At 37.6% G+C, this 13834-nt stretch overlaps 1 protein-coding gene across 1 annotated transcript in view; it reads left to right on the top strand.

Moving 5' to 3' along the window:
* Positions 1–6596, top strand: part of LOC144225826 (uncharacterized) — a 15176-nt gene extending 8580 nt beyond the window's left edge. The window contains exons 2-3 of the mRNA XM_077757093.1: positions 6220–6272; positions 6482–6596. Coding sequence (XP_077613219.1) covers positions 6220–6272; positions 6482–6596 — 168 coding nt within the window. The remainder of the gene's footprint in view (positions 1–6219; positions 6273–6481) is intronic.
* Positions 6597–13834: the final 7238 nt, after the last annotated feature.

Raw genomic sequence — 13834 nt, 5'->3', positions numbered from 1 at the left:
TAGTGATATTTGGGACTCTCCACCTTGTGTACTCTGGCTTGTTTCTTGAGGTAGCCCTGGAAAAGAAAACAGACAAACACACAGGGAGCAGGATCACACAAACGCACAGGCTAATTCGACTAACATGCAAAGCGAGAGGGAAAACAAAAAAGGTGAGAGAAAAGACGGAGGAGGAGGGCGAATAATAGGGAGTATAAAATACATAAAAGGGTCAAAAAAGGGAAAAGAAAAGGAAAACAGAAGAAAACTGATGGACAAAGAATGGTTTAAAGATATAACTGGATTTCCCAGCTACAGTTAAATAGCCGTGTGTATGCAGTGCTGGTTGAAGAGCATAGAGAAAGAGAGAGAAAACAGGGCGGGATGAGGCAAAATTGGAAATAGAATAAACAGGCAGAAGGGATAAGAAGTTTTTTACAAAGAGGTAAAAGGTAGTATATGGTTGGATAGGTGAGAGAAGGATGCTGGAATTATCCAGAGAAACTATATAGTCTAAGTACTCCAGAGAGAAAGAGCTGAAAATGTCGGTAGGTGTAGAATTTACATTTACAGAATGGACTCGTTGTGATTGTTTAAGCAAGCCAGCGACCAGAGTTAATTAGGTCAGTGTTCTGGGGAAAAAAGAGAGAAAAGAGAAAGAAGAAGAAAAAAAGAAAGAGAAAAAAAAAGGGAAAAAAAAGGAAAAAAAAAGGGGAGGAGGGCACCTCTCAGGCAGGGATGGGCGTGGTGTGATCCAATGCCTCAGGAGGGAGCTCTGCTTTGGCGGTTGTGGGGAGGAGAGTGGCGGTGCTCCAGTCCCTTCTTGAACCAAGCGCTGCACTTCGCTTTTTTGGGCGTGTAAACTCCCCGTACCGGGGACACAGCCAAAGTTGGTTGCACTCTTCAACCCAGGCCAGTTCCAATCTCCAAATCCCAGTCCGTGCACCCCGCTGAAATTGCCTTAGACACAGCTTCCCAGGCAACCCCCTCGGGCAATTCCAGGCCCCCTGCCGAGCTTTGGGGGCGGAGTCAGAATCGCTGCTTCCTTCTCTGGGTCAGGCTGGCGAGCATGGGCGGGGCTTGCCTGCCGGGTGCGCCGAGCCCGCCCGAGTGAGGAAAACCGGGTCCCTCTATGGCTTGTCACCCAAAACACGAACTCACAGGCTAATTTCCCAGTTTTTAGTTCTCTGCCTTCCCTCTCGAGTTCCAGCCCGCCAGGAGTGCGGACGCCCGGTGTCGCGCGGCTCTTTCAGGGGCCCCTGCCGCCCGGGAGCTATAATGGTGGCAGGTGTGCCACCACTCTGAAGTCCAGCTGCCGGTAGCCAGCACAAAGAAGCAGTTAGTGTGCTCAGCCCCCCCAGGACCAGTTGGTGCGAGGAGACCTGGCGTGCAGGTATTTGGCAAGTACGGTCTTTCTATGCACCGAGCGGAGGTTTTTTCCCCCCCGAGCAGAGGTTTTTCTGTTTCGGACTCTCTCTTTTTCCCCTCTCACTCCCTGTAGAGGGTAGAGGGGGATCACCTCCCACCCTGGAGTCTCAGATCCCCACCTGATTTTATCTTCCTCAGTTCGCACTCACGTTAGAAGGCTTTCTCAGTGGATTCTGCATCCTTTTTCTCCCAATCTCTCAGGTTTTGTAAGGTTTCCAATGGCTTCAGATCTTTTCTGTGTGATGTATGGGTGCGAGTGCAAGTACGGAGCTCCTTACTTCTCCGCCATCTTGCCCCTCCCTCTCGTTTTTTATTTGTTTCTGAGAGAGAGACACAGTGTGAGCAGAGGAGGGTCAGAGACAGAGGGAGACACAGAATCTGAAACAGGCTCCAGGCTCTGAGCTAGCTGTCAGCACAGAGCCCGATGTGGGGCTCAAACCCACTGAACTGTGAGATCATGACCCCAGCCGAAGTCAGACACTTAACTGACTGAGCCACCCAGGTTCCCCATTTTTAAAAACATTTTCAAAGTTTACTTATTTATTTAATCTCTACCCCCAATATGGGGTTGAACTCATGACCCTGAGATCAAAAGTTGCATGTTCTTCCAACTGAGCCAGCAAGTACCCCTCTAAATTCATTCTTTAATCAAATAATTATTGAACACTTACTGTGTGTAGAGTTTATTCTAGGTTTTTGATATTGGGAAACTGTGTACTTAAAATTGTAGTCCTAGGAGGGCCCCCTGGGTGACTCAGTCGTTAAGCATTTGATTCTCGGTTTCCGCTCAGGTTATGATTTCATGATTTGTGAATTCTAAACCCATTTGGGGCTCTGTGCTGATGGCACAGAGCCTGCTTGGGATTCTGTCTCCCTCTTTCTCTGCCCTTTATCTGCTTGCTCTTTACCTCTCTCTCTCAGTAAATAAATAAAATAAACATTTTACAAATTCAGTACTGGGAAAATATGTACTTAATACTTTCAAAAATTAAAAAAAAATTTAATGTTTTACTTCATTTTTGAGAGACAGGGAGACAGAGTGTGAGCAGGGAAGGGACAGAGAGAGAGAGGGATCACAGAATCCAAAGTAGGCTCCAGGCTCTGAGCTGTCAGCACTGACCCTGACACGGGGCTCAAACTCCCGAACAGCGAGATCATGAGTAGGATCTCCTGAGCTGAAGTAGGATGCTTAACCAACTAAGCCACCCAGGTACCCCAATACTTTCAGTATTAGAAGAAAGTAGTAGAGTTCAGCGTATATCTTGAAATCCACCATAAATTTTATTAATCCCTTTTTCGGTTCCTTTTGATTTTGCTATTCTTGTTTATAAACTCATTACCAAATAATTGATTAAAATACTGCCTGCTTCTGTTCTGAATGTTGCCTTTTGTACCGGGTCAGAAAATATATGAACGTATTTCCGTTTTTCAGTGTTTTATGTCTCCATTGTGAATTCCTAATTATTTAATCCTTCTTGCTCTGATTAAATTTCTTTTTGTTTAAAGTTTATTTTGAGGGAGAGAGAGCAAGCATGTACCCATGCTCAGAGAGGGAGAGAGAGAATCCCAAGCAGGCTCTGCAACTGTCAGCACAGAGCTTGATTTCACAAACCCCTGAAATCATGACTTGAGCTAAAATCAAGACTTGGATGTTTAACTAACTGAGCCAGGCAGGCGTCCCTCTGATTTATGATTTCAGTTTTCCTTCTTTTTCTAACTTTGTTTGAGATTATCTGTTCTATGTTTTTTTGATAATATTTCTTTGAAACATTGCTGAGATCAGGGCAATAACACTTGATAGCAGAGATTGGTTAGAAGTCTATTTCTTTTTGAAAAATAGCCATTTCTAGAAAAAAGTTGTTTATAAAACCAACTTTTGTTCCTTAGAATTTTTTCAGCTTTTGCTTTAAGTATATTTTATCAGCTATCATACTTCATAATAAATTATAGACACTTATTTTTTTGTTTATTTTATTTTCCTGAGGGTAAATACCTATTAAATGGTTTCTGGAACCCAGAAAGAAAATTGACTATCTCATGCTCAGGTGGGAGAAAATGTGTTTGATTCCCTTTAATCTGTTGAGAAAAGGAATGTAAGATCTCAACCATTATTCAGAATATATTGACATTTGATAGCCCATGACATATTATATGCAATAATGAATCTCTTATGGAGTAAAAATAGTCAAATTAACAAAGGATGATCTTTTGTCATTTTCATGTGAAATAACCTTAAATGAGGATTTCTACTAAATGAGTATTTCTTGTCAATATTGTGAGTTTTAAAGGAGTAGGCATAATTACATTTGATATTATTTTGGAACACATTTTAAACAGGCACGAAAAAAGGACAGATTCAATGCAAGATACACGACTTCTCTCATAAATCTCCCCAAAGTAATAATTATTGCTAAGATGTTTTCTTCTAAAATGCATTAAAATTTGTTTCATTACTTGTTTAGAACAAATGGCTACTTTATTACATCCATTGTAAACTAACATTTTAATTTTACATATATCACTGTAAACCAACGTTTTTATTTCACATGTATCAACTGAAGTTCTTACAACTGTGAATTTTGTAAGTGCGAAAAGAAAATACATTAGTTTTTAAAGTGTTATAAAAATAGCATACAGGGGCGCCTGGGTGGCTTAGTCGGTTAAGTGTCCGATTTTCGCTTAGGTCATGATCTTGTGGTTCGTGGGTTCGAGCCCCGCATTGGGCTCTGTGCTGACTGCCAGCTCAGAGCCTGGAGCCTATTTCAGAGTCTGTATCTCCCTCTCTCTCTGACCCTCCCCTGCTCATGCTGTGTCTCTCTCTCTCTCTCTCTCTCCTAGAAATAAATAAAAATATTTTAAAAAATAGCATATAAATTTTTAACCTACGTTTTTTGTATTTAAAGATTATTTCTACTTAAGAATATATATCTTTAAGAATATATATATTTAAGAGGCCACCATTGTCAAAAGGTTGAACATTATCAGCATGTAGGTATTATTTACCTTTTATTTGAGTTTTTGTAAGATGAAAAGGGTTAGTGTTCCACATTTATGTTCATATGTATTTTCACTGACATTGTCCTTGCAATGACTACTAAAAATGGAATATTCAAGACATATTCATTAAAATGGTTCCTTAACTGTATTTGGAAGACTTGAAATCATTCTTTTTTTAAAAAAATTCCTCCTTTCCACGGACACCATCATAAGTTATAACCTTCATTTTGAAGAATGTTACTTCCTTCAAAAATCCTTGCTTTGATTTGAATAGTGAAAATAAGTACTTATTAATACCTACCAATTTTTGAAAACACGGAAAAGGACTTTTTTCCTCAAATGAAATAAGTGTATCAAATTGAATCATGCTATAAGTATAAAGGAATAACTTGGAATTACTGCTGCTCATATAAGTTATTTTGATTTGTAATTAATTTGGGATTGCTCCCTCAATTACATGAAATATCAGTTATGCCATAGGTGATCTATGGTTTATGACATGTATATTAAACTTTATATATTTGCATACACTGGAGTAAATAGTATAATTTTAGATTTTTTTCTATAAAAATTGTCATCTTGAATTAGCAAAACATACCTTGAATTATTAAGCCATACTCTAAAAGCATTACAGAATATTTAAAGAGGTGTTATTTACTAGTTTATAAATCTTCAAATGATTCCAAGAATCAAGACTGAAACAAAGAAGAAACATGTAAGTGGTAATTCATGAACATAAGGTCAAAGGGCTCAGATGAGTAGGGGTATTGTTGACAGCCTTTTAATATTCTTCATTGTCTGGAGATAGTTTTCTGAAATCTGAAGAGAGAGGCTTGGATCATGAAGAGCTCAAATGTAGGACTACAGTTTTTTTTTCTTCAAGTGTGTAGTTCCATTCCATGCAAACTTTTACTGTTGAAATCAAGAAAACACTAGTTTATCTTTTATGTCCTCTGTTTTTCCTGCAATGGCAATATGGCTCCATAACATTTAGGTACACTTTCTGGAACTAACAAACTGCAGGTTGTTGAAGGTGAGCAAACTTGCTTGATCTCTGCAGTTATAAGAACAGAACTGAACTGGAACATGACTTGGTGTTTTCCACTGGGCAACTTCTCTGCCTATTTAGAGTTTATAAGCACTACTTATTGAATTCCACAAAATAATTTAGAGACGGTTTTCAGGGGACTGTTTGTGTTTCTAAAGTGGTTAATCAACTGAACCTGGGTGATTCAGTTGATGAAGCGTCTGACTTCAGCTCAGGTCATGATCTAGTGGTTCATGGGTTTGAGTCCCAGGGTGGGCTCTGTGCTGACAGCTCAGAGCCTGGAGCCTGCTTCAGATTCTGTATCTCCCTCTCTATCTGCCCTTCCCCCACTTGCTCTCTCTCTCTCTCTCTCTCTCTGTCCTCTCTCTCTCTCTCTTTCTCTCTCTCAAAAATAAATAAACATTAAAAAACTTTTAATTTAAAGTGATTGAGAGCTCTTACAAACCATGTGACCTTAAATAATCTCCCAAGACCTCAATATCTCCATCTGTAAAATGAAGAATAATTACAAGAAAAACAGAAAGGTTGGATTGAATCTTGTGTAGTGGGCTTAGAATTGCAGTTATCCATATGAAATCAAGGTTTTATGTACATGTAAAATAGAGAAATGCTTAAGGAAATACAAACATACAAACATAAGTAAGTATCTGTTCCTCCTCCCCCCCACCATAGTTCTGAGAGGGACTAGCAGTAAGGAAATGACAGTACCAGTGAGTACCCTGAGAGTCTGTAAGTTGTTTTCTAAATCCTCTCCTTTTTCCTACCAGGACCCAAGGGTGCCTAGAGAAATGAATGATTCCAGGACTGGGATATACAAAGCGTAAGATAAACCTGGAATATTTTGCACTAAAAAAACCACAAACACAAAAACATAAATTGCTTTAAATCTCAAAAGTTTCAAAAGATAGTTGAAATATCCCTTAAGGAAGTCATAATAGATCTTTTAAAACATTTTATTTACGGGTAAATGCAGTAATAATACTTTATTGTTATAGTGAAAACTGTTTTCTCTGTACATTTGTTTTTTAGTGTTCACTGCATCTACTCATCTGACTGGCTGTATGACTTTTTGAAGAACAAGGACCATTTATATCTTTTGTACTTTGTTCTGAACTACCTGATCTATAAAAGCAAAATGATATAGATGGCAAAGATGGCATATGGTCATTGTTTTCTCTCCCTTTTCAGAAATCTCCTTCTTGCTGGAAGCATCTCCCTCACATATGTCCTTGAGGGTTTCCTGCTACTGTCCTTCAGAAATAGATCGTATGTGTCAGAACTTGACTTAGGGATNCGTATCATTGATTCTCTGCTTGGCTTCTTTGTTGTAAATATCTTGTGATTTTAGTCTCACTAAGAACTATATGAACATGAAGGTAGCCTCATCTTATCTCTTTGGGAGACCTATACATTTTAATTGGTATTCCTAAGAAGTTAAAAGAATAAAGCTCTAAAGGCATAATTTTACTCAAATTTCCAGGCTGAGATGAGAGAAGTAATTCTCATTATGGCTTCCAAACTATACCATATTGGTATTGGTTTGTTCTTTTTGCTTATAATATTGCTCTTGCAAAAGTCGCCTTCTTTTTGTGCTGATGAGTAAATAAAGTCATATCACTATAGGCTTTTTTTTTCTTTTGAAAAAAGAAAGGAAGAGGAGATTATGAATTACTTTTCCATAATCTATTTAAACATTTTTAGTCTCTTCTGTTTGAAAATAATAGATTCTAGTAGAGATGACTTCTTACTTTTTTCAGCACCCTTTAAATAGTGAATTTTAATAGTTTCTTGTAGAAATAAATGTTCTTTAGACAGTTGAATCTAGGAGCCTGCTCATGTGAGTCTTTCTGTGCACGTAGTTGTGAACCTGCTAACAGATACAAAAGTACCTGCCAGAGTATGGAGTAGAGAGAAACTAAAAGGGTTGGCAGCTTTCTCAAAAGAAATGAGCTGCTCTCTTTTATTGATTTTGAAATCTTATAAAATACGTATTTGATGAATATGTTCCAAGAATGTGGAAAGAAAGCCAATGGCTGCTCATTCTGTTACCCATTTACCTCCTTATTCTCTCATTCTGCCAGGCACAAGAGGCCCATGGTACTGTCAGCAGTGCGCTCCCATGCTGAGAGCTTTCATGAAAAATAAGGGAAAATAAGAAAGTGTATATATGGAAAGCAGCACAGCAGAAATTGTAGCTAATGTATAGCTAAATTGAACTGAATAATATATGCTTCTTATACTACCTTTAGAGTGACATTTGGGCCTTGTTATTAGGTTCAGAATCATTGATGATTTTTTCTGAAAACAAAAAGGAAAGAAATTAAGTTTAATAGTTTATTAAACTTATAATTAAGTTTCTAAAATTGAAAGGAGAATCTTGTAGAACTTCAGTTTACATTTTTAAATAATAAAAAAGTTAGGTTTACTTAAGAGTTTTGAAATTATGAGAGCAAATATAAATTAAATATAAGAGACTTACTTCTTCCAACTGAAAATTAAGGAAGAGACTTCCCACCGCCTCCCTTTTCCTGGAGCATTTACTTTACAAAACTTGTAATGTTGAGGTCTTTCTTAGTCACTTTGAAGTGTATATTAATTTTTAAAAAATTAATGTCTTACCAGCTGTACAACCCAGGAATATCTTTCTCAAGGACCTGGGAGCCACCCTCTTGACATGTAACCATCAGGGAAGATAGAGCACCAGTTGTGTGAAATAGGAGCCTAACTTTCTTTTTTTTTAAATATTTTTATTTTCTTCTAGGAGAGAGAGAGAGACAGCGTGAGCAGGGGAGGGTCAGAGAGAGAGAGGGAGACACGGACTCTGAAATAGGCTCCAGGCTCTGAGTTGGCAGTCAGCACAGAGCCCGACGCGGGGCTTGAACCCACGAACCACGAGATCATGACCTAAGCGAAAGTCGGACGCTTAACCGACTAAGCCACCCAGGCGCCCCAATAGGAGCCTAACTTTGGCAAGTGACTACCTGCACAGTGTAACACTACTACTTGTCATAAAGATGAGAAGTTTATTTTTCCTTTGGCAAAGACAATTAGCAAACACAGATTTTCACTCCAATTACCAGGTGAATTTAGAATGAGCTGTGTGTGACAGATGGTGCTATCAAGTCCTCTTACTTTAGGACGTGTTACTGGTTTTTGTTTTTATTTTTGAGAATACGTATGTAATGGGTGTTTCTATTGGCTGTATAAAAGGGTGACATTTCTTTCTGCCTTTTGCAGTCTCTTAGGAGATTTCCTGTGATGTGTGTCACATGATGCTTTAATGCTAATGCTTATCCAGTAGTAAAATTGTCTTTGTTTTCTTCTACCTTTGCAGAAAGAATTTCTAGTTTGGGAGGAGATTTGTTTTTTAATTATATTTCTCCAATAGTGTTTTGGATAAAAGCCTTTGAAGTGTTTACATTTAGCACTGTTTGGTTTTAGATCTTTCATGGGCAGTATTTGCAAGGTCACCTAAATAGTAAGTTATGAAACCAGGATTTGAAGCCAGGCATAATGAATAACCTGCATATACATTTCACCAGAAGCTGTATGGCCTCCCTACGCAAAACATGGATGGTTCTAGTACATCATTTTAGTCAGAATTCTCGTCGAGATGTTAACTGCTTTGTTAGGTTATTTAGGCAAAATGTAACAGTTGGGATTTCCATTTGCCTTACTAATTCTGAAAGAAAATCTCCATAAGTGTGAATTACTTTGATTTATTGGCCAACAATTTGGGATTGCAGGTAACTCCTAATTGTGTAGTGCTTTGCATCAGTACCAGCCTTTAAACCGGTGACGAAATGATGAGAACATTGAAAAAAATACCCATTACCTTCATTTGAATGTAAATTCTACTAATCTAATTCTCTGCTGGGCTCCTGAAACTTTTAGATTTTTTTTTCTTTTTAGTATGCATGAAGTAGCCTATTTTCTTTTCCTTGTAGTCAGCATTTTTCTAGAAAAATATTTTGAAACTTGTCTTGTTAGATGGATGTTAGGAAAAATCAGGTCCCGGGATTTGCTACATCATGTACTGGGCTTGGTAATAAGACTCCAGACCCACTGGTAGAATAAAAGGCCCATGCTACCCCTGATGGGATAAAGTTTGAGTGTAGGATGCTGGAAAATATCACTTGCTTCCTGTAGGTTTTATTTTCCACCTGTATGACTGTGTCTTGTGGAAGGAGTTGAGGTGAATGCAGTAATTTCTAAAATCTTGTTTAGTGGTGGTAGGGATGGGGAGTAGAAGTGGTTGGTTGTACTGAAAGAGAACCTTTAAAAATCAGTGAGCTAGCTGCCATCTTGCGTTTCCACATGAGTGCACCTAACCTCAGCTGGTCTACCTGAATCCCCTGAGCGCCAACCCTAGTCCCCAACATGGTCGTATTACTGTTCCAAGAAGAAATTAACTATGATGAGCCATAAACTATCATGAGTTTGGGGAAACTCGCCAAACTACAAGCACAAGTCTGTTGGTGGTAGTGGAACTGTTGGCCAACAGAAGGTAGTTCATAGAAGGGCTGTAGTAAGAACATTTCAGTTCTTAAAGAAGTTAAGGGTAGACAATATCTCTAGTATTGAAGAAGTGATCCACTTATCAGCCCTAAGGCCAGGCATCTGTGGGAGTGAACACTTTCACTCTTACAAAGGCCGCACTGAGACCAAAGAGCTGACAGGAATGCTCCCCTGGATCTTAAACCAACGTGGTGCAGCCTGTCTTCCTAGTTTAGGAAGAATATATGGATGGAAAAGCATCACTCACTACCAGAGAGGATGATGATGATGAAGTTCCAGATCTTCTGGAGAATTCTGATGAAGCTTCCAAGAAGAAGGCAAATTAAACTGAGTCACCTGAAGAAAATAAAACTTGAAGTTACTGGGAGCTATTTTATTAATGCTTTTTAAAAATTTTGTTCATGGATCTGCTAAAATCTAGATCTTTAATATTTTTAAGCCCAACCTCCTTGGATATTGCAATTCTTCTCAGTTTTTGCTTATACACAATTCATTCATTGAGCTAATTAAGCTGAAGAAGCCTGGGAATAAAGTTTGAAACAATGTTAATAAAGTTTTGCCTAGTTAAAAAAAAAAAAAAAAGAGTTAAGGCATCAAAAGCCCAGGCAACAAAAGCTAAAATAAAAATATGAGACTATACTAAAGAGCTTCGAAACAGCAAAGAAAATAATATATTGAAAAGGCAACCTACAGAAGGGGAGGAGCTACTTTTTTATTTTAATTAAAAAAATTTAAAAATTATGTATTTATTTTGAGAGAGAGAGAGTGCAAATTGGGGGAGAAGTAGAGGTAGAGTGAGAGAATCCCAAGCAGGCTCTGTACTGTCAGCACACACACTCAACCAACTGAGCCACTGAGGTGTTCCTAGAAAAGGAAATTCTTAATACACTGTTGGTAGGAACATAAAATTGTACAATCATATGGAAAACAGTATGGAGATCTTCGAAAAATTGAAAATAAACTGCTATGCAATCTGGTAATCCCACACCTGGCTGTATTTCTGGAAAAAAAAAAAAATCAGCATCTCAAAGAGATACCTGCATACCCATGTTTATTGCATCATTATTCACAATAGCCAAGGTATGGAAACAGCTAGGTGTCCATCAATGGATGAATAGATAATGTGGCATGCATACACAATGGAATATAAATCAGCTACAAAAGGGAGGAAGTCCGGCCATTTGTGGAACATGGATGAATCTGGAAAGCATTTATGCTAAGTTAAATAAGACACAGAGAGAAAGACAAATACTGTATGACATCATTTATATGTGGAATCTTAAAAAAAAAAAAAGGAAAAGCTCCTTTCACAGAAACAGATAATATAATTGTGGTTCTCAGGGGCCAGAGGAGGAGAAAATGGGTTGATGCAGGTCAAAGGGTACAAGCTTTCAGTTATTAGAAAAATAAGTTCTGAGGATCTTCTGTACAGCATGGTGACTAGAGTTAATAATATGGTGTTATGTATGTGAAATTGCTGAGAGATCTTAAGTGTTCTTATCACATATACACAAAAAAGTTAATTATGTGAAGTGATAGATATGTTAATTATCTTGATCTTGGTAATCATTCTAAAGTATATATGTACATTTGATCATCATGAACACTTCAGATATACACAATTATGTTTGCTAGTTATTCCTCAATAAATTAAAAAGATGTTGTGAAGAATAGAAATGAAATGGTCACTTGGTTGGTGGGTTCTCCTCTCAGCGCTTCCTGTATTCAGAATCTTGTTACAGCAATCATTATCACTCTGTCATCTGTTTCCAAAATATTGGTTGATGTTTTTCCTTATCCTTTAGATTTTAGCTTCCTTTAGAAAATGTTTTAGAGAAATTTGGTTTCCTTACCTCCACTCCAAAATATGTTTCTTTCCCTATGATTATTTTCTGAAATATCACATTCTTTTTCACTTCTAGCAATAATAAATCTAGCACAATATAGACTATTTACAGTCAGTTGTCATTATTTGAGGTACTTATGTCTGTAAAGTTCTCACAAGCACTAAATTAGCAAATACTGAACCATTGCTGCTAGGATGTGAGCTGCCTCTGGTCACTCATTTTCATCAACTGAGTAACACACAACCTGTTTTATGTATGTTTTTGTTGACAAACATTTTATTTAGTATGCTTAATACAATTAACATTGAACTCATGGCCAATACTATAACTCATACCTGAATAAAGAAATACTCTTGTATTTTTTTCTAAGGCACATCACAGCCTTTTTGTGTTTAGGAACACTAGGGAGCACTTCAGCATGGCCCATTCTAAACAGTGAAATCAGCAATAAAAAGCACAAAATGAGAGAAAACATGGCACCGAGGAGAATCGGAATATGACACTTGTTTATAGGATGAAACTATCTTTGCACTATATCTGACTCTTCTTTGGTCTCCTACATGAATGGTCCTCATTGAGGTGAAAGTTAGAGTTAGTCTGATAATGAGTGTAGACACAGCAAGGCAAGTGCTGAGAAGGGAGTGAGTGGTCTTTGCCCTTCTGTTCCAACAAGTGTTACTGTGAATTAAAGCTGATTGGAGGGTGATGATATGAAATCACATAAGACATTTGTACAAAAGTTGTGTCTCCTGGAGTTTCCTTCTTTTGCTACATCCTATGGAGATCCTGTTACCAACATCTGTGCTAAAACATACGCTGGTTGGGAAGAAAAGTCGAAGCTCACACACTTTGATGGCTTTTTTCTTGGAAGCAGCATAACCAGTCCTGGTAAAGGCAACATGCAGGCTCCATTTCTGGGGTCACCTTGGTACTCTGTACCCTTTAGATACACCCAGGTTCTAGTGGTCATTTATTTCCCTTCTGCTGACAGTGACTCGCATCTCTTATTGAGACTACCTCTTCCACTCTTGGTCGATGTGGTTAATGTCAGCTCACTTGCCCCTAACTGTAACATGGTCATGTGGCCCAGACTTTGCTAACTGTAGTGCCATCTTACTGGCAAATATACAACCCAGACAGTCCCAGAATTTTTCTTTCAAAAAAAAAATAAACACTTTTTAATCTAAATTTTATAGGTTCATGCAATATATAATTGAAATTGTTTTGTACTTTTTGTCCTATGGTGGGGGGATTGTGTCTTTTAAAAAGTTATTGCAGAGAAAATCAGAGCAGATAGGGAGATAGATGCTTAATAACCTCTGAGCACCTGCACTGTACTTTGACTGAATCTGAATGTGAGGCTGTAATTAATGTTTTTTTTTTTTTGTGAATTTCTGCAACTTTAAACCCCAAGAATCCTAAATAATAATGTGACAATATTACATCTATAAGAATAAAAGTCAACAATCAATAAAAGTTTGATTATACCAATTTGTCATAAAGCAGAGTTAATTTAATGGTAGATGACAAAAAGTACATTGTGAGAAATCTTTGTGAAGTCTTTTGAAATGTGCAACAGAGCTTAGCTTACAAGGGAGAGGGAGACCTAGGAGATATAATAATAGAGAAAAGCACAATCTTTCTGTAATTTTTATCTCCACAGAAAGACCTGTGTTTCACCTGTGTTATTTATAATAGTATCCATAGCTCTTATCTTATGCTAGGGAACAGAATAAACCTTCAATGCATGAGGCCTGGGCATATGCCCAAATACCTAAGAAGTTGAGAGGGAAGGAAGGGATTATTGTAAAGACACAGAACTCAAGAATTAATGTCATATTTTTCAGAGAGAGAGACAAAGAGAAAGAGTATGTTCCTCTACATTATATAGTATGATGAAAAAACTCAGAGAGGTCTCATAAAACAAAATTAAACCACACATTTAGTGTGTTAATATATCCTGTGTAGTGTTTTTAAATATTCTAGGATAATTTTTTTTTCTTTTCTCTTTTTTTTT

The sequence above is a fragment of the Crocuta crocuta genome, unplaced genomic scaffold (assembly GCF_008692635.1).
Source record: "Crocuta crocuta isolate KB4526 unplaced genomic scaffold, BGI_CrCroc_1.0 scaffold1044, whole genome shotgun sequence".
NCBI classification, from domain to species: domain Eukaryota; kingdom Metazoa; phylum Chordata; class Mammalia; order Carnivora; family Hyaenidae; genus Crocuta; species Crocuta crocuta.
The sequence above is the reverse complement of the archived record's forward strand: the minus strand, read 5'-3'. Positions and strand labels throughout refer to the sequence as shown.